Source organism: Moschus berezovskii, chromosome 7, assembly GCF_049115385.1.
Source record: "Moschus berezovskii isolate FMDL1 chromosome 7, NW_MosBer_1.0, whole genome shotgun sequence".
Lineage (NCBI taxonomy): Eukaryota > Metazoa > Chordata > Mammalia > Artiodactyla > Moschidae > Moschus > Moschus berezovskii.
In genome coordinates this window covers 119,477,558-119,497,016 of record NC_142466.1, presented here as the reverse complement: position 1 = coordinate 119,497,016, position 19,459 = coordinate 119,477,558, and the positions used below count along the sequence as shown (strand labels likewise).

At 52.6% G+C, this 19,459-nt stretch overlaps 1 protein-coding gene across 1 annotated transcript in view; it reads left to right on the top strand.

The window, feature by feature from the left end:
- Positions 1-18,716, top strand: part of SNTG2 (syntrophin gamma 2) — a 77,585-nt gene extending 58,869 nt beyond the window's left edge. Inside the window, exons 13-18 of the mRNA XM_088837793.1 lie at positions 365-481; positions 7,730-7,801; positions 11,690-11,875; positions 14,505-14,597; positions 15,181-15,291; positions 18,292-18,716. Of these exons, the coding sequence (XP_088693919.1) occupies positions 365-481; positions 7,730-7,801; positions 11,690-11,875; positions 14,505-14,597; positions 15,181-15,291; positions 18,292-18,423 (711 nt within the window). The 3' untranslated portion in view covers positions 18,424-18,716. The remainder of the gene's footprint in view (positions 1-364; positions 482-7,729; positions 7,802-11,689; positions 11,876-14,504; positions 14,598-15,180; positions 15,292-18,291) is intronic.
- The last annotated feature ends 743 nt before the right edge of the window (positions 18,717-19,459 follow it).

Here is a 19,459-nt window from a genome sequence, read left to right as displayed (position 1 = left end):
TACAGAAAGGAAAAATATGCTAGTTGTTTTTGCAAACTTAGAGACAGATTAGAAATACTAATCTCTAATAGAATGTGATTAAATCACATGATTTTAAATATATGTGGAAGGCAGAACTCTGACATAGCTGAGACATCCAACACTGGCCCAAACTAAGGCAACTCAGAAGCTCACGTTCAGAGCCTGGCCCAAGGCAGCAGTCTGGACCTGGCTGTCTCACATTTGTGTTGTGTGCCCTGATTGGAGGATGGTCGTGGCCGCGTCGGACTGTGGGGGTGGGCGGCGTGTTGTCTGCTCTCTCCACCCGGTGGCCCTGTGGTCTGAACAAGGCCTGGCGGTTCATTCTGAAGGTTTTGCTCCACAGGTCATCCACATGGGCTGGGTCAGCGAGAGACTGGGAGGTGCCAGCTCGTCTCAGACCTTCAGACCCAGGTTCCTGGCGCTGAAGGGCTCATCCCTCTACATCTTCGTCTCTCCTCCGGTAAGCGGGCCCTTGGGGCTGGGAGGGACGCTGAAGAGGCCGTCGCTGGAGAAGCGTCAGGCCCAGCATTTGGAAGTGGTCAGGAGGGTGTGCGGCGGGCCTGCCTCCAGCCCCACGTCCGCTGGTGGAAAGGACTCTGCTGTGGACCCCGGCCCTGCTCACTCTGAACTCATTTATCAGCCGGCCACGGTTTCCTTCTTTTCAAGCAGCCACGGAGATGTGAGAGTGTTTTCCTGCTGAAGACAGCAGCCGGCTTGGAGGTGGGGGTGCAGAGGCGTGGGGGTCTCAGGCCACCGTTTATGTGGTCGAAGGAGCCACAAAACAGGAGAAAACCCTTCTTGTCAGACATTTCTAACTTCAAGGTCAAATAACGAAACACAGAAAGACATTTCACTCATGTCCTCCACGTTTTATAAAAATAAACAGCCTGATTTAATAGGGCCCCCAACAGAAATTCAGTCCTGAGTGCTACAGTTTGCAGTTTGTTTTCCAGTCCTCGCCAGCACCGCTTTTCAAAACTGACGCAGTCTGTGTGTCCCCTGCCTCCAGGTTTATGTTAAAGCCGATTCACCTGTGAGTCCACACATCAGAGCTGCAAGCAAACAGCAAACCTAATCACTCAGGATCGAAAAGTTGAGATGCAAGTCACCTACAGCATTGCTGCTTCTCTGCCACTAAAAATAAGCCAAAGGGTGTCCCTCCCTGTAGGGCCGATGCTCTCTGTTGTCTGCCCACGGCCCGTTTTCTGGATCCGCCCTCCATCCACGCTGGAGTCGTGTCTGTGGCCTGGCTGCTGTGAATGGTGGGTTACACGGGGCTCAGGGCTCTCGAGACTCAGAGTTTGTTTCCTTTGGATAAATATCCAGGAGTGGGATCGCCGGGTCTAGTGGTAGTTCTGCTTCTGTTTCTCTGAGGAGCCCCCATGCCGTCTCCGCAGTGGCCGTACCATTCTCACACCTCCCGTCCGCACAGCGCTGTCGTCCCCGGCTGTGGGTGGTGGATGTGTTTATGATGAACGGGGGGCTGGCCTCCTGCGTCCCCTCCTCCTCAGACTCATCAGTTGTATACGTACATCTGTCAGCCACACCTCAGTAAAGGTTTAAAAATAAAAAGTGATAGAAGGCAAATCAAGCTTTACTCTCAGACATCTAGGCAACAGTGCATGTTTTCAATGATAAGGTTTTCTTTAATAAGCTTTTTACTGGGGAATAATTTTAGAGGATGAGATGATTAGATAGCGTCACCGACTCAATGGACATGAGTCTGAGGAAACTCTTAGATGGTGAAAGACAGGTGAGCCTGGTGGGCTGCTGTCCATGGGGCCGCAAAGCGTCGGACACGACTTAGCAACTGAACAGCAGTTTCTGGTAGAGAAGTTGTGTCCAGGGAGGAGGATTCCCTCCAGGTTCCTGAGTGCTGACGTTGTGCAGAACTGGGGTCCGTGTGTTGAAACTGATTATCAGTGGCAGAACACGGGGTACTAAACCACGGATGCCTCCAGGTCTGTCTGCCCACAGAGCTTTTTTCTGTCCCCAGGACTCAAGAAACCAAGGCTGTGAATTACCAGTGCTGGATAGTTGTCTACATATTTGCATAATCACTGAATTTTTCTCAAATGCAGTGATGTTCTTTATTGTTGCTAGGAAAGTAAACATAAGGTAACCACAGATAACCCCGATGGTCTTGGTCAGGGCCCCGTGATGTCGCAGAAGGAAGCTGGGGTACGGCTGGAAGGTCTGGAATCAGTACTCGGGGGCTCTGGGCTGAGGGGCCCCCGCTGGCCCAGGACAGTTGAGGGGAGGGGACGGCAGGGTCAGCCCTCCTGCACCCAGTTTGCCTGAGGGAGGGACCCCTGCCGCAGAACGGGGGGAGAAGCGACTAGATGCCCCAGATCACACACCAGAAAGTCCTCATGATTTTTCCTTTTTTGCTAATTAAGACCCTCAGGGTATGAGTTTTCCCCACACACAACATTCTAAGTTGTGAGAAGTGCTCTAAATGTTAATCGAATTTCCGTGCTTGCTCTGGGGAAAGATGATTTCATCCACTTCCCGTGGCAGCTTCAGTTTCACGGACAGAAATTCTAACACGGGGGTCACAGGGTCCTCCAGGATCTCCAGATGGATAGTGTCGTTTCTGTTAACACCAGGCTTTGCTTGTTTATTTTGAAATCCCATGGCAAATTTTCTTGGCACCGATCCGTGGCACAAACATCATACGAATCACTCGCTGACCTCAGCTGCTGGGGTGTGTTTGCCTGGAGCTGCTGCTGCCGCCTGAAGACTGTGTTCAGAACTTGAGGTCCGCTCAGCACTCTGCTCTGAGCAGGGCCCGACCGAGGGGCTGAGTCGTCTCTCTGTACCCCAGGGGTGGGGTTACCCCACCCCGGCCTCCCAGGAAATGGGAGCAGCTTTTACGTCTGCTCCTCCGTTTTCTTAGGTGGCTTTTGGAGCAAGTCCAACTCTCTGTGGCCCCAGGGACCGCAGCCCTCCAGGCTCACCTGTCTTTCAGCCCCTCCCAGAGTTTGCTCAGACTCCTGTCCGTTGAGTCAGTGTTGTAACCTTATCATCTCATCCTCTAAAATTATTCCCCAAGAAAAAGCTTATTAAAGAAAAACTTGCTTATCACCGAAAACATGCATTATTGTCTAGATGTCTGAAAGTAAAGCTCGATTTGCCCTCTAGTATTTTTTTATTTTTAAAACTTCTGCATCACAGGTAGTTTGGGAGCAGCGGATACACCGCATCTTTTCACAGACACGCCCCCCACTTCCTGACTCTGGATTTGGAGGTGCAGATACTCAGCTGACCCCCAAGGTGGAAAGGGCAGTGCGGCCACTCTGGTCCTCTCTCCAAGCCCTGGCTGCCTCTGGACCGAGGTCAGCTGTCCCGGCGCTCACCAGTAAAGTAAGGCTTGGTGAATCCAGTTGGGGGCTGGCCCTTGGAGCCACATGTCCCGATCTGCGCTGACCCTGCCCACCGTCCAGCGAAGCCGCACCACCTCCTGCAGTGTCAGGGATGAGACGCGTGGCGGGCAGGGCCCCTGGCTGCTTCCTGGTGTGCCCTCCACCCCCGTGACGGACATGAACATCCACCGCACGTGCTCGGAGGCTCTGTTGTTCGGTGCTCCCATGTTAAGGACGGTGACCTCTGCTTTGAGAACTGACCACTAATCCTGATGCAATAACCTTCTTTGTTCCTGATCCCTCCCTTATTGTAACGCGTGCTCTGTAGGAAAGCGATATCCCCTCTGCTTTCTTTTGATCAGTGGAGTCTTTTCTCCACCCCTTGCGCTCAGCGCACGTGTGTTTTGGGGCCGGCGCTGGGCCCAGGCTGGTCCATCTCTCTGGCTCCAAGAAGACTGGTGACGCTTCCGTCCTCCCAGGCCTGTGCTGATGGTCACACAGGACTGCTCGCCCTCAGCCGCTTACCTGCAGAACCAGAAACAGTAACTTTATGAATAGAAAACAAAAGTTAAACGTTGCTCCTACGTAACGGCATTGTGCTGGTTCACAGTGAGATGTTTAAATACTTTTCATAGGCTATCCGAAATAACAAAAGCATGTTTTAAAATGGGGCTGAAAGATGTAATAAGACTAGAAAGATTCACTCCGCAAAATGTCAGAGGAAAGGGCCTTAGGGGAAGGAAAAGTTGTAAGTTGAGGATTGGAAGCTTTGGGCTGTATGCGGAATCTTTCCACTTCCTGCCTGAGGGGACGCAGACCCCTCACCCACCCTCTGCTCAGCGGTTCCTCAGTTGTATGAGAAAGTTGTAGATGCTAGCTGAATGCTTCATAGGATCAAGCTGAACACCAAGAGGCTTAATTTATGTGCTTAAAATGTGTCCAAAACTCCAAAGCATTTGCATTTAACAGGTGAAATTTCACACTTAGTGCTCGGCAGCTTCTCACTGTGAGAGCAGTGCACAGGGTTTGGCCAGTGAATGTTTACATGCGTGTAAATTTACATATTATTTACACGTGTGTGAATTTACATATTATTTACACGTGTGTAAATTTACATATTTACATGTGTGTAATTTACATATTTACATGTGTGTAAATTTACATATTTACATGTATTGAATTTACATATCTACACACGTGTAAATTTACATATTTACACATGTGTAAACTTACATATTTACATGTATTAAGTTTACATATTTACATGCGTGTAAATTTACATATTTACATGTGTTTAAATTTACATGTATTAAATTTACATATTTACACGTGTGTAAATTTACATATTTACGTGTATTAATTTTACATATTTACACGTCTGTAAACTTACATATTTACATGTTCTGTCTGACCTTGGGTGTTTGTATCCTGGAGCTAGAGGCAAATTGCCAAGAGTGATTTCTGCTTTGCCCAAATCTAAAGCAACCGTATGTGAAGCTCGTCATGCTATATTTATTTGTCCTGTGTGCTGACGTGAGGAGTGAGGTCGTGCCGGTGAGAAGACTGTTGATGACTCGCAGCGTCTTACCCGCGTCCTGGCCCTGCTGGTGGGCTCTGCGTTTGTGCCCAGGCTGAAATGCAGCTTGTGCAGCACAGTGCATTCGAGATTGCAGAGCTGCTGCCTGGAGGAGGCACTGCAGCTCAGGGCCAAGAGCTGCTTAACACGCAGCAGGCGTACCTCCACCTGTTTGCAGGCAGTGAGCAGTGACGTGACCCGAGTGGCTGGAAGCAGTCTGCAGCCTCGGGAGGGGCTCGGGGTCACCAGGCTGCTCCGGGCTGGGATGACAGGAACCGCTCTGTTGCGGGGCAGGGTGGGGGGTTGGAAGGGCAGCAAATAAATTCCTCTGGGAGAGCAGAGCCCCACAGGCACCTGGTGTGTGCTCTCGGGCCGCCGTCTGGTCACCCCTCTCCCCCACTGTCCGCGGGGCGTTGGGCTGCCAAGAACGCCTGGCCACCCGCGTGGGGCCTGGTGTCTACCACTGTGTCAGAATGTTGCAGTGATGTTTTAAAAGGCCCAGAGATTCTGTGGCAAATAATCTAGGAACAATGAAAGAGAAAGTCCTGTTGTCAAGGCCAGTTTCTGAGCTCCTCCAAGACGAGAGAAGGGAGACACTGAAGGAGCTGGGGAGAATGGGGGAGAAAGGCTCGAAGGAAGGGGCAGCCTGGGGCGGGGGCGGCCGTGGGTTCCCTGGGCCCAGGTACCCACGACAGGACGCAGCCAGCTGGGGCGGTGGTGAGCCCAGGTCATGACCGAGGACTGATCAATGCTGGAGAAGCTGGATTCTCCTGACCTTCGTGTGTACTTGACTGTCCTTCCTTAAAGTGGGTATTTACTTCTGTTTGCAAATTGGAATCTGATAATGTTTTAACTGCTCATGTTTCCAAACACCATTCAGTTCAGTTCAGTTCAGTCGCTCAGTCGTGTCCGACTCTTTGCGACCCCATGAATCACAGCACGCCAGGCCTCCCTGTCCATCACCAACTCCCGGAGTTCACTCAAACTCATGTCCATCGAGTCGGTGATTCCATCCAGCCATCTCATTCTCTGTCGTCCCCTTCTCCTCCCGCCCCCAATCCCTCCCAGCATCAGACTCTTTTCCAGTGAGTCAACTCGTCACATGAGGTGGCCAAAGTATTGGAGTTTCAGCGTCAGCATCAATCCTTCCAATGAACACCCAGGATTGATCTCCTTTAGGATGGACTGGTTGGATCTCCTTGCAGTCCAAGGGACTCTCAAGAGTCTTCTCCAGCACCACAGTTCAAAAGCATCAATTCTTCAGTGATCAGCTTTCTTCACAGTCCAACTCTCACATCCATTAGAATGTGTTAAATAGCACTTACGAAACCAGTTTTCCAGCATCTAACAGCATTAACGTACACATCACATAGCTGCCTGTGAATATGCAAGAAATATAGGAAGTAGCTTTAAGGTTGTCAATTAGGGAAATATATCACTTGAAAAACCTGGAAAGAAATAAATTAAGATGTGTAAGCTGGAGGTGTATTAGACAACTATGTACCTAGTATAGAATATTATTCTGTGTCACTTCTATGGGTACATAAGTGTTCCACAGTAATACTTAAATGTTTCAGGATATTACATCTGAGCGTCTACAGTTTCAATTCCATTTCAGGTGAGATGTGTTCAGATAAAGTAGAACATGGTCAAGACAGAGGGCAAGGAAGAGGCCCGCTTTTGAGGATCGATGAATAGACTTTGTGAGGTTTGCAGGAAAGTGAGCTAATAGCGTCAGGCCCCACCCCCTTCTCATCGTCCTGCCTCAGTGGGCAGTGTCCCAGCTGATGACCATCGCGGGTACATCAGTGACCGTCGCCACGGGGTCCCCACACGGCTTCCAGGGCGGAGGCACTTCTCTTCAAGTCCAGGGAAGAAACGGTTCCACCCGGAAGCCTGAGCCTCTTCTCAGCCTCAGGTACCTCCCTGGTAGGAGCGCGTTCTCCTTGGAACAGTCACCGTGGCCCAGAGGGTGAGGTGCCCAGATTGACATCCGAGGGCACTGCCACTGGGGCTGAGCCTGCACCTGCCAGGATCACGGGAGCCGGGCGTGGAGAGGGGTCTTTCCCGGGTGCGGGGGACAGGAGGCTGCCTGTCAGCAAGAAAAATTGGATAGAAGAGACACCTCCAACCACAGGTGGCCACTGCAGACCCACAGCGAGCAGGACCTTAGCAGACAGCTCAGGCCCGTGGCAGAGTGAGGAGGTGCTCACCTGGGAAACCCAGCATGCCCTAGAGTCTCTAAATGTAACCCAGAGTTGGTCCTTTACTTAAGGTGAGAGCATCTAAAAAGAATTCCTAAAGTGATGCCCAACTGCGTGTAAAGGTAAGTTCCTCCATCACCAGGTTCTTGAATCAATCATGTCTGTAAACATTGAACCTCACGCCAAGACTCCAAGGGCAGGAACACACAGTTGCTCGTCAGAGTCCACCACGGTGTGTAGTCCGGTTTTCCAACAGTCCTGCTCCTGTTTAGGGTTTAATTAAGGAAAAGACACATTGACTCACTTTCTGTTGTAAATTCTCATACTGAAAGCATCATTTATCTAGTTACATGTATACTTTAAGACCCTTTTTCCAGTTTTATTGAGGTACAGTTGAGAAAAGTGTGGTACGTGTGGAGTGTACAGTGTGACCGTCTGATGTCCGCGTACCTCGTCCAGCGAGTCCCACAGTGGGGTAATGGACACCTCCGTCACCGCGCACTGCCCCCCTTACTTTGGGTGAAAACGCTGAAGATTCACGTGTCTGTCTGTGCTTCTTTCAGGTGAGCACATTGGATTGGGTCCGAGCAGAGAAAACCTACCACCTCTGTGAGGTTCTCTTTAAAGTTCACAGGGTAAGTTTAAGCATTCTTTGCACACCAGACGTGCCCGTGTTAACAGCTGTCCCTTTGTGGTTGAAAAGGGAGAGAGGTTTACCGCTGCCGGAGCAGTCAGATGACATGAGCGCGCAGGTTCGTCCCACCGCCGTTCATCAAAATCCCACAAGAGAAAGTCAGAGAGGTGCTTTCAAGTCTGTTTTATGTAGACTCTGCATTATTTCATTCTGGCCTTTTTATATTTACAACTTGTTTGTATGGCTTTCCATACACTTAAAGGTGGAGAAGGAAATGGCAACCCACTCCAGTCTTCTTACCTGGAGAATCCTGTGGACAGAGGAGTCTGGTGGGCTACCGTCCGTGGGGTCGCAAAGCACTGGACATGACTGAAGCGACTTAGCACAGCATACATCTGAGACACATTTGGTATTGGAATGTCTTCAAAAACCATCATATTTTATATGTGAGCTTCATTAATAAACTATAGAGCCTCTTCTATTTTATCCAGCGTATTTTTTTCAGAAAGATTGAGAAAATGTTTAATCAGTACATATGCTATGAAGGAACTGAACATGCAGTTAGCCAAGAGGATGATTACAGCAAAAGTGTTAAATTCAGAAAGCATCTGCCTACAGTGTGGGAGACCCGGGTTTGATCCCTGTGTCGGGAAGCTCCTCTGGAGAAGGAAATGGCAACCCACTCCATACTCTTGCCTGGAAAATCCCGTGAATGGAAGAGCGTGGCAGGCTACAGTCCATGGGGTCGCAAAGGGTCAGACAGGACTGAGCAACTTCACTTAATACCACTGACTAGTATTTAATTCCATGAATATATCATACTTTATTTCCCCAAGCCCTTATCAAGGAATATTTAATTTGTTCCCTATTCTGAAATTACAAACACTGTAATAAATCATTTTACACATGTGCAAGTATATAACCAAGAAAAATGTACAGCGGTGGGGTTTCTGGGGCAGAGAGTGTGGGCTGTTTGCATTCTGATAACCAACAGGGACGCATTGTGTAGGGCAGGGAACTCTGCTTCATATTCTGTAACAGCCTAGATGGAAAAATGATCTGAAAAATAATAGATACATGTATAAATCAACCCTGAATATTCATTGGAAGGACTGGTGCTGAAGCTGAAGCTCCAATACCTTGGCCACCTGATGCAAAGGGCTGACTCACTGGGAAAGAGCCTGATTCTGGGAGGGAATGCAGCTAACGGAGGAAGAGGAGGCGAAGGGTGAGACGGTCCCACAGCTCAGAGACGCGGACTTGAGCAAACTCCGGAACCGTGACGGACAGGGGAGCCCGGAGCGCCGCCGTCCGTGAGGTCACATGGAGTCGGACTCGACTTGGCAACTGAGCACACACCCGTGTGTACAAAAGTACACCGGAAACTAATACAGCATTGTAAATCAACCGTGTGTGATGTGTGTGGTGTGTATGTGTGTGGTGTGGGTGTCTGGTGTGTCTGGTGTGTGTGGTGTGGTGTGGTGTGTGTGTGTCTGGTGTGTCTGGTGTGTATGTGGTTTGGGTGTGTATGGTGTGTGTCTGTGGTGTGTATGTGTGTGGTGTGGGTGTCTGGTGTGTCTGGTGTGTGTGTCTGGTGTGGTGTATGTGGTGTGTGTGTGGTGTGGGTGTCTGGTGTATGTGGTGTGTGTGGTGTGGTGTGGTGTGTGTGTGTCTGGTGTGTCTGGTGTGTATGTGGTTTGGGTGTGTGTGGTGTGTGTGTGGTGTGGGTGTCTGGTGTGTGTGGTGTGTGTGTCTGGTGTGGTGTGTGTGTGTCTGGTGTGTCTGGGGTTTGGGTGTGTCTGGTGTGTGTGTGTGTGTGGTGTGGTGTGTTTGTATGTGTGTGTGGTGTGTCTGGTCTGTGTGGTGTGTGGTGTGAATGGTGTGTGTGTGTGTGTGTGGTTGTGTATGTGGTGTGTGTGTGTGTGTGCCTGCTCAATGTGTCTATTTTGCGACCCCATGGACTGTAGCCGGCCAGGCTCCTCTGTCCATGGGATTTACAGGCAAAAACACTGGAGTGTGATACCATTTCCTCTGCCAGGGGGTCTTCCCAACCCAGGGATCGAACCTGGGTCTTCCGCATTGCAGGCAGATGCTTTACCATCTGAGCTACCAGTGATTTTGAGTCTGGAGACATTGCCTGAAGGGGCCATAAAAACAAATTAGATGACAAAAGGTAGTCATAATGGAATTATCTGTCTTTTAAATTTCTTATATGGCTGCTATATATTTTAAAATAAATAGAAGCAGGAAAAATCCAGGTAATTTTTTTTAAGGCGGTCAGACATATTTCACTTTGCATGATGAATGTACTAATTTTCCAGATTATCTTCAGCTTGGGATTGCAGATTAATTTTTCTTTTGACAATTGTTTTCGTATTTTTCACATTTACACAATCCAAACAAGGGTTTTGCACAAATGCAGCATCCAGCTCCAACGATAAAGCTCCCACGGCACAAATGAAAGCGCCATGGAGACGGAAGACGAAAGTTACAGGCCTGGTGCCGGGGCCTTGCGAGTCCTGTGTGTCTGAGTTGTTGTTGCTGTTGTTTAGTCACTAAGCTGTGTCTGACTCTGCCACCCCATGGACTGTAGTCCACCAGGCTCCTCTGTCCATGGGATTTCCCAGGCAAGGATACTGGAGTGGGTTGCCTTTTCCTTCTCCAGTCGGGTGATTTTTAAAATAGTCTTTGCATTTTGTTCTCCAAAGAGTGACCGTTCGGTGGCCTCTCTCCTCAGGGTCTGGCAGCGGCGCCCCGGGGTGGGTGGCTGGAAGCGCGGTGCTGGCCTCTCTCCTCAGGGTCTGGCAGCGGCGCCCCGGGGTGGGTGGCTGGAAGCATGATGCTGGCCTCTCTCCTCAGGGTCTGGCAGCGGCGCCCCGGGGTGGGTGGCTGGAAGCGCGGTGCTGGCCTCTCTCCTCAGGGTCTGGCAGTGGCGCCCCGGGGTGGGTGGCTGGAAGCGCGGTGCTGGCCTCTCTCCTCAGGGTCTGGCAGCGGCGCCCCGGGGTGGGTGGCTGGAAGCGCGGTGCTGGCTTGCGTCGCCGCTGATGCTCTGAGGAGCCCATTTGCTGCATGTTGGACGCGCAGGTTCAGTCTGTGCCCCTCAACCCTGCCTGACGGCCGGTGCGCTCGGCGTAAACGGAACGTGAGCCGCGTGGTGAGGGTGCAGGGGCCACAGCCTCATTCTTGCTATCCCTTAATCAGCCCAGGACTTGCGGCTCAAGAGGGAGGCTCAGGGAGGAGTAAAATCTCAAGGTCAACAGCTGGCAATTGGCCGGGAGGGTGCCAAGTGTTGTCTGTCTGGCCCCAAAGCCTGTTTTTATTCTACTGAAATGCACAAGCCCCTACACCACACCCAGTGTAGCAAGAGCACAGCTGCAGTTTCCCCACAAAGACTTGCTGAGAGTCCTTCCTTCTGTCCTTGGTGGTCGGTCCTGACACTCAAGGTCGGTAGCTGTGGACAGAGTTTCTGGGAAGTCAGGTCTGTGAGCGACGGTTTGCTCTTCTTGGCTCACGACCTGATATACTATCTCCTGCACGTAGTTTTCTGTGCAGCCCCGTCTGAGGTCATGGCCTGGGGGCGCAGCTGGGGGGCCTCATTGAATTCAGCGTTTGCTGGTTTGGGGATAAACTTCAGCGCTTCGTGACTTTTATCTTTGTCCTGCAAGCTAGTCGTGGCGACAGAAACTGTGGTCGCTGATCATGTGGGTGAAAGGCGCCTGCAGCGCGTGGGGAGTAGGACGCGGCTGGTGCACGAAATCACCTTACAGGCTTGTCTCCGCCGCAGCGGTGTCGGGGGGCCTTCTGCCATGGGCGCTCCCCTGTGGAGCGCGGCCCAGGCTGGTCCTGGGGGCCATCCCCCTCTAACTGGCATCACCCCCATCCGTTTCAGCTCTGGCTCCCAGACGACTGCTGGGTGCAAGCCAGCCTTGACAGCGGAGACCACAGACCCTTCTGCTTCAGCATCCTCGTGGGCCACGGTGGGAGCCACGTGTTCAGCGTGGAGCTGGGCAGCGAGCTGGCCACCTGGGAGCTGTCCTTCCAGAGAGCCACCTTCTGGGCCGTGCAGAGGACAGGGGTAAGAGGCCTGCTTGTCTCTGAGCGACCTGAATCAGAGCCAGTGTGTGGTGGTCGTTCTGGGAATCACACGTCTGCAGAAGCCGGGCGGACCCTGCCCAGGTCCCCGGGTCCAGCGTGTCGGGAGCCGCCGTGGGAGGTCATGGAGGGAAGTGAGGTAGGGCGTTTTCATCTCGTTCACTCCAGTGTTCAGCATGAGAACAGGGCCTGGATGCCAGCTAAGGGAAGCCCCTCACTGAGGGCGCGGCTCGGTCCCTGGAGCCTGCTCATCACCCATGCTTACTTAGAAGGCACTGGACGCTTGGCATTTCTTCAAGCACTTGATGGCCCTTCCTCAGACTCACTGACCCAACAAGGAGCGTGACCCAGCTCGAGTGTTTGGGCTGTTTCTCCCTCCTCGGTTCAGGAGGTAAATCACACAGACTGAGGTGTGTGTGGATGGAGCAGTCGCCTCCTAAGACCTTATCATGTGAAAAATAATCACCTTAGGTTGTCCCAGAGCTCTCTTAAACTGTCCTCATTTTAGGATTCTTCTTTTCTATTCAGCGGGATGGTTTCCACTACTCTGTCTTCCAGTGTCCTGCTCCGCTCCTGTGTATCATCCAGGCTGCTGTTGACCCCTCCTGCTGCATTTTTAACCTTTCAGTTCTCTTTGCTCTTCTTTATGCTTCCTGACTCTGTTAACCCTCTCCCTGGGTTCGTTCTCCTCCCCATGTTCTCTCAGCATCGCTCCGGTCGTCACCTTGAACTCTGTTCGGTGAATTTCGTGTCTCCACTTTGCTTAGTTCTTCTCGGGACCGTCTTGCTCCGTCACTGGGCAAACATTGCTTTGCTCCCTCATTGCTTCCCTGTGTCTGTGTCTTGGGTGGGCTGGTTACTTCTCCCAGTCTTGGAGATGTCCCGCGGCTCCAGCGGCACAAAGCCCCCTGGACACCGGAGCCGTGTGCTCCAGCGGGGCCCCACGTGCGAGGATGGGTGCCTCCGTGCAGACAGGGCTGCCTGCGGTGGGCGCACTGGGGATGGCTGGTCCCTGGCCCCGCCGCTGCCAGGCCCCGCCCGTGTGGAGTTCGCTCGATGCTGGCGGTGAGGCTGCATCCTGATGCAGCTAACCGTGGAGTGTGAGGGGCCCAGGGCTGGTCCAGCTGGTGACGCTGGGTCCTTTGGGGGGCCGTGCTTGGGCTGGCCTTCTGGTGGCTGGCCCGAGTCCTCTCGTGATCGACTGCTCAGCCTGGGGTCCCAGGGCTGGTGGGGGAGCTGAGCCCATGCTCACAGACTCCGGGGAGGACCCCACAATGGCCCTTGTCAGCCACTGTGTCCCCGCACCAGAATCCGCTTCCACACGGGTGCTGCACCACCCACACCCCCAGGGCAACCACCAGCTGCCCCCAGCCTCCCTGGAGATGCCCCAGGGTCAGCAGGTGGGTCCAACCCTGGCTTCCTCCCAGTTATCAGCCCCGCCTCAGAGGGAGCAGGTCAGCATGTCCCCGGCCAGCATGTCCCCGGCCAGCACGGTGCCCTCACACAGGGGGTCCCGCCCTGGGCCCCCCGGTAACATTGTCTTCCAGGAGCCGTTTCGCTACAGGGGCAGAAGCTTGCCTGGGGAACCTTACCTCATCCTTTCATAGGGAGCGTCCTCCTCAGCAAGTTGGCTCAAGTATCCCTCGGTGTTGACCTGATTCCCCAGAGGTGTTATGTAAGGACACAGGAAATGTAGCCCGGAAATGTCACAACGGGGGGAACTGTCTCCTGAAACAGAACTGGAAGGCGTGCCTCCCCCGGGGGCTGGAGGGCTCACCCTTAGCTCCTTGTGGGTCTGGGGCGCCTGGTGTCACCACTGCTGTGCCAGGATCCGTGCGCTTAGCTGAGAATCGGACAGAATAGCAGCTCTTGGAGCACCGACCACGCCTCTGGTGGTCACAGTCAGCCGGCACTGCTAGGAGCTGTGTGCACCGATGGCCTGATCCTGGCAAACCCCGAACCCGTCCGGGCTGCCCCGCCCTCACAGCAGCCTCCCTCCCGCAGCCCCAGGTGCAGAGCTCGGTGCAGTGTCTGCTGCTTCTGTCCTTTGCTCTTGTTCTGGGTCAGACCCCTCGGAACGCCTCCCGAGAGCAGCCGGGTCTCATGTCTCCGGACGCTCTTGTAGGCTGGCCTGTCCCGAGGTAGCTTGCAGGAGCAAAGCGTGCACGCTCATTCATGTGTCGGGGACGGGTGGCATCATGGGGAGCTATGATCTGCGGTTAGGGTGTCTCCGGAGGACTCCCTCGGGCTCTGCTTTGCTGAGACCAGCACCTCTGCTGATGGTGCAGCTTCTGTACCTGCCGGCAGACCAGCGCGGGAGGTGCAGTGTGAGAGCCGTGTCTCAGGGACCTCCGTGCGCTTCAGTTTTCTACAAGCAGGTTCTGATGGGGGAGAATGTTGTAAGTAAGTGTAAGTGTCCATCACTCAGTCGTGCCTGACTCTTGGCGACCCCACAGACTGCCTCCCACCAGGCTCCTCTGTCCCTGAGATTTTCCAGGCAAGGATACTGGAGTGGGCTGCCATTTCCTTCTGCAGAGGATATTGTAACCACCCAATTAATGTTAAGCACCATTTTAAAAAGATGTTTTCTCACAATTAATCCTTTTTTCTAGTCCAAAACGTATCTGTGCAGCGGGCAAGGAGACACTCTGTGCTTCACGGTGGACTTTGCTCTCGGATTCACCTGTTTCCACAGCAAGACCAAGGTACGTGCGGAGCAGCCAGGGGAGCTGCCGGTGGGCGGAGCGTGTGTTCCATTTCAGGGCTGTGACGCCTGTCCCGGGTGCGCACCACCAGCCCTTATGGCTGTGTCCTCTGCAAGGCTCCTCCGTGGTGATCCGCTCTCTGAGAGCTCATGGTCCCAGCACCTTACAGGTCCAGAGCCGGGCAGGGCTGACACCACACCAGTGTACAGGAGCAATTCGGTGTGATCTTAACGTCCACCCAGCAAATAACAGGGACTTCTTTTTAAGGACCATTGTGGACCCTTTAAATGATAAGTGGGGGGTTTGCACTGCCTTGTCTATACGTTCTAGCAGTCACTTATGATTCTGTGTGGATAATAATTCTGTGGGTGGTTCCTAGAAAGTTACCACCACTGAGCTTTTCCTATTCATAGTCAAATCTGACCCAGCACCAAGTGAAGTTCCAGAGCAGTTTGCCCAGTGACACAGGTGACTGAGCAGGCCTCTGCACTGACTTAAGCGGGCCATTTAACAGCGCCGACTGGGGCTCACTGAGTGGGCGAGCTCCTGTGTCTGAAGCGCTCAGGACCGCCTTCCTTTGCAGCGCGTGCTCTGGAGGTTTAAGTTCTCCCAGCTGAAGGGGTCTTCCGATGACGGGAAAGCTCGGGTGAAGCTGCTCTTTCAGGGTCTGGACACCAAGCAGATCGAGATGAAGGTAGGGACTTGTCCACGGCGCAGGGAGTCCAGGGCTGGGCATGCCATTTCCCTGGCCTGTGGAATCACCAGAACGCAAGTGCGAGCCCTCCTCGGGGTCAGCCAGGGTGTCATGGGAACCCAGGGTGTGTCTCCTGCTAGAGGCCTTAATATCCTAAAACTGTAGTCACTGAAACCCATTACTTGATTCCACTGAAAAGCACAAGTTTCTTAGTAAATATTAGCAGGAAATCAATGGATACAGGAGAAGTCAATATTTAAGGGAAGAGTTGCACAGACTGCATTCTGTGATGACTTGTCTGTGATATTAAGGACACACTGCTTTGTAAATTCAAAGGATCTGGACATAACTTACAAGTTACGTGGAGAGAGGTGAGGTGCACCCACCCACATCCAGGTCAGAGCCCAGCATCACCCGGCCTGGGGACCCAGCCCTGGCCACCCTGAGGGTGCTCTGTCAACTGCTGGGTGGAAGAGGCCTGGCGCTGACCGGGCGCTGGACGCCCTGCTTCCCCCACCGCCTCTGGCGCTGGACGCAGGCCTGCTGCAGGTGTGCAGGGAAGCCCTGCTGCCTCCGCCCAGCCGCGCGGACCTGGCCCACGTTGCCACACCTCCCCACACGGAGCCACTCGGGGAGTTTTCTGAGCTCTGCCAGCCCGTTGTCAGCGGTTTGGGAGTGCTTACACCATAGCCCCCGGTGACGCTGCGGCTCGCAGCACAGCTCCGCCTGGGGCACGAAGCCCCTGAGTGCAAGACCCGCACCTGACCCCTGGCGGGCCTGTCTCCACCCCAGACATGTGAGCCGTCATATTACGAGAACCAGAAAGTGGTTGTGCCCTGATCTGAGTTCCCCGAGAACAAGACCTAGGAAACTGTTCCGTGCACGGTTATTCCTGGTGAGTGTCACTTTTAGTTGTATTTGTTTGGGGCATTTTCAGAGGATTTGCTCAATCTCCACATTGAATTCTTTGGGAAGAACAGTGGTTAAGGCTTCCTTTGAGATACAATTTGTATTCACTGTGGACAGTGACTATAGCTATGAAATTAAAAGACGCTTGCTCCTTGGAAGAAAAGCTGTGACCAACCTAGACAGCACATTAAAAAGCAAAGACATCACTTTGTCAACAATGGTCTGTCTAGTCAAAGCTATGGTTTTTCCAGTAGTCATGTACAGATATGAGATTTGAACCATAAAGAAGGTTAAGCGCTGAAAAATTCACACTTTTGAACTGTGGTGCTGGAGAAGACTCTTGACAGTCCCTTAGACTGCAAGGAGATCAAACCAGTCAATCTTAAAGGAAATCAGTCCTGAATATTCATTGGGAAGCCTGATGCTGAAGCTGAAGCTCCACTACTTTGGCCACCTGATTGAACTGACTCATTGGAAAAGACCCTGATGCTGGGAAAGAGTGAAGGCAGGAGGAGAAGGGGACGCCAGAGGATGAGATGGCTGGATGGCATCACCGACTCAATGGACATGAGTTTGAGCAAGCTCTGGGAGTTGGTGATGGACAGAGAGGCCTGATGTGCTTCAGTCCACGGGGTCACAAAGAATTGGACACAACTGAGTGACTGAACAACAAAAAAATGTGAATTGCTACAGCTGAGTGGAAACTCTTCTCTTAAATGATGGTAGACTGTAGAATCCCCCTCGGGCGTCGGGCCATTCGCTTACACTCAGGGAAGGCTGACAGCCCGGGACGGCCGCTGGTCGTCAGAAGCCCCTCCAGTGTCTCACAGTCTCTGACGAACATCTGCCGCGTGCGCTGTGAGAGGGGAATGCGGATGGCGCCGTGAAGAAGTGTGATTTCCAGAGGAGACTTATGGAGGCCGCGCAGGCGACGCTCACACTCAAACGCTGATTGAAAGTGTCACCCTTGTGAGAGACGCGGCATTCCCGAGAGTGAGGCTCGTGAGAGAAGGACTGTTTCCTCAAGTTCAGGAACCTCGTTCTTTGTAGTCTGACAGCTCCGTGCAGACCCGCTTGGCTTCCTGAGCGTTTTACCTAATTAAGGAAAAGATCAAGGTGTTAAAACATTCAAAGTTGGTAATTAGACCAAGCTGCGATCATATTTAAACTCAGTATTTCAGCCACAATGAAATGTTAAAGGAGTTTAATAAAAATCTAGGTCCTTAGGATAAATGAATTCCTGAGGAGACTACCTGGGCGGCGGGGTTAGAGCAGGGCTGAACCAGACACTCGTGCGCCCGGCTGCCAGCTGCCTGCTGGGAGCTCCCTGACCGCAGAAGCAGCAGACACACACGCACACACACGCAGGTATGTGCACGCCTGTAGGGGGCGCATTTGTGCACATGTGTTCACACACGTGCAGGTGAAGCCAGACTCCGTCTCCTAAATTGTGACACGGTGAGCCCGGCTGTGGGACATCCAGGCAGGGACCGCCGTGAGCACCAGGCTTTGTGGAGGGCGGAGGACCCAGCACAGATGGACTCAGGGTTCTGCACCGAGGACCTGAGTGCCAGCCCACGTTAGTTACCGGAGATCAGGAATTCAACCCGTCAGTCAGGATGTCTGTGCACAAAACCCCCAGAAAGCCCGCACTTTCGTGCTGATAGCAGCCTTTCTTGCTTCTTGAGTATCTGTGCTTGAGTCAGCTGCTAGTCGGAGAAGGCAATGGCAAGCCACTCCAGTACTGTTGCCTAGAAAATCCCATGGACGGAGGAGCCTGGTAGGCTGCAGTCCATGGGGCCTCGAAGAGTCGGACGCGACTAAGCGAGTTCACTTTCACTTTTCACTTTCACACATTGGAGAAGGAAATGGCAACCCACTCCAGTGTTCTTGCCTGGAGAATCCCAGGGACGGGGGAGCCTGGTGGGCTGCCGTCTGTGGGGTCGCACAGAGTCGGACACGACTGAAGTGACTTAGCAGCAGCAGCAGCAGCAGCAGCTGCTAGTGGTCCTAAGAACGCAGAGCCTGTAAGTGTTCTGTACTGTGCAGTTCTGATACTCAGTGTGTAAGCACGTTGCGCTTTTCTGGCAGGAGCTGGAGTTTCAGGATCTGACGGCGGTCCTGCACTGCATCCACTCCTTCATGGCTGCCAAGGTGGCCTCGGTGGACCCCGCATTCATGGACAGTCAGAGCATCGCCAGAAGATACATGTATAGCAGCTGAGTGGAGCTTCTGTTGAGTGCTGAAAATTAAATTATTTTCTTAAGAAATGACTATTTCCTGCGCAATATTGCCACTTTGTGTGATTTTATAATGATCCTATAGTTGTGATACCAATAAAATATGTCACTAGTTTCCAAAGACGAGTCAGCCTTGATCACTCTGACGGGGTATGCAGCCTCCGCTCAGGCAGAGCCATGGTTGAGAAAATTCAACTTCCCGTTGATATACTCCATCACCTGAGCTCCTCAGACCGCGTGGAGGCACCAGCAGCTCACGCTGCACGCCACACGGCTGAAACCCACACTTTATTTTCAGAACGCATACGAGAGGAAATGCCAAGAGCTCACCACATTTATTTTCCCCGAGAATGGAAAGTTTTCCTTCGAATTGCATTAATTTACCCCAGGACATCAAATGTAGTTCCCTGTGCCCTACATCAACTATGGGTGGTCATGCTAAGCGCAAAGTCAGAGAAAGACAGACATCGGATGACATCGCTTATATGTGGGGCTTAAAATTAAATCAGATGAACTCAGTTACAGACAGAAAGTGACTCAGAGACGAGGAAAACACTCACAGTCACAAAGGGGACAGGCTGGCAGGGAGGGTAAATTGGGACTTTGGGGTTGGACTAACGTGTGTGTGTGCTCAGTCAAGTCTATTTGCAGCCCCGTGGACTGCAGCCCGCCAGGCTCCCCTGTCCCTGGGGTTCTTCAGGCTAGAGCACTGGAGTGGGTTGTCCTTTCCTTCTCCAGGGGATCTTCCTGACCAGGGATCCCGCCCAGTTTCTTGCACTGCAGGCAGATTCTTTACTGCTGAGCCACCTGGAAGACCCATATACACACTAATATTTCAAAAAGAAAAGGATACAAAGATGCAGTGGTCGCTGACAGCCAACTTGATTTCACTCGGAAAAGCCTTTTTCTCTCTGTAGTGAGCCCCTGCTGGACACAGGGCCGTGCACACAGGGCGCCCATCTCAGGAGGCCTTTCCGCCACTGTGGCCACCTTGGACAAGTGGACACCGGGCCGTTTGG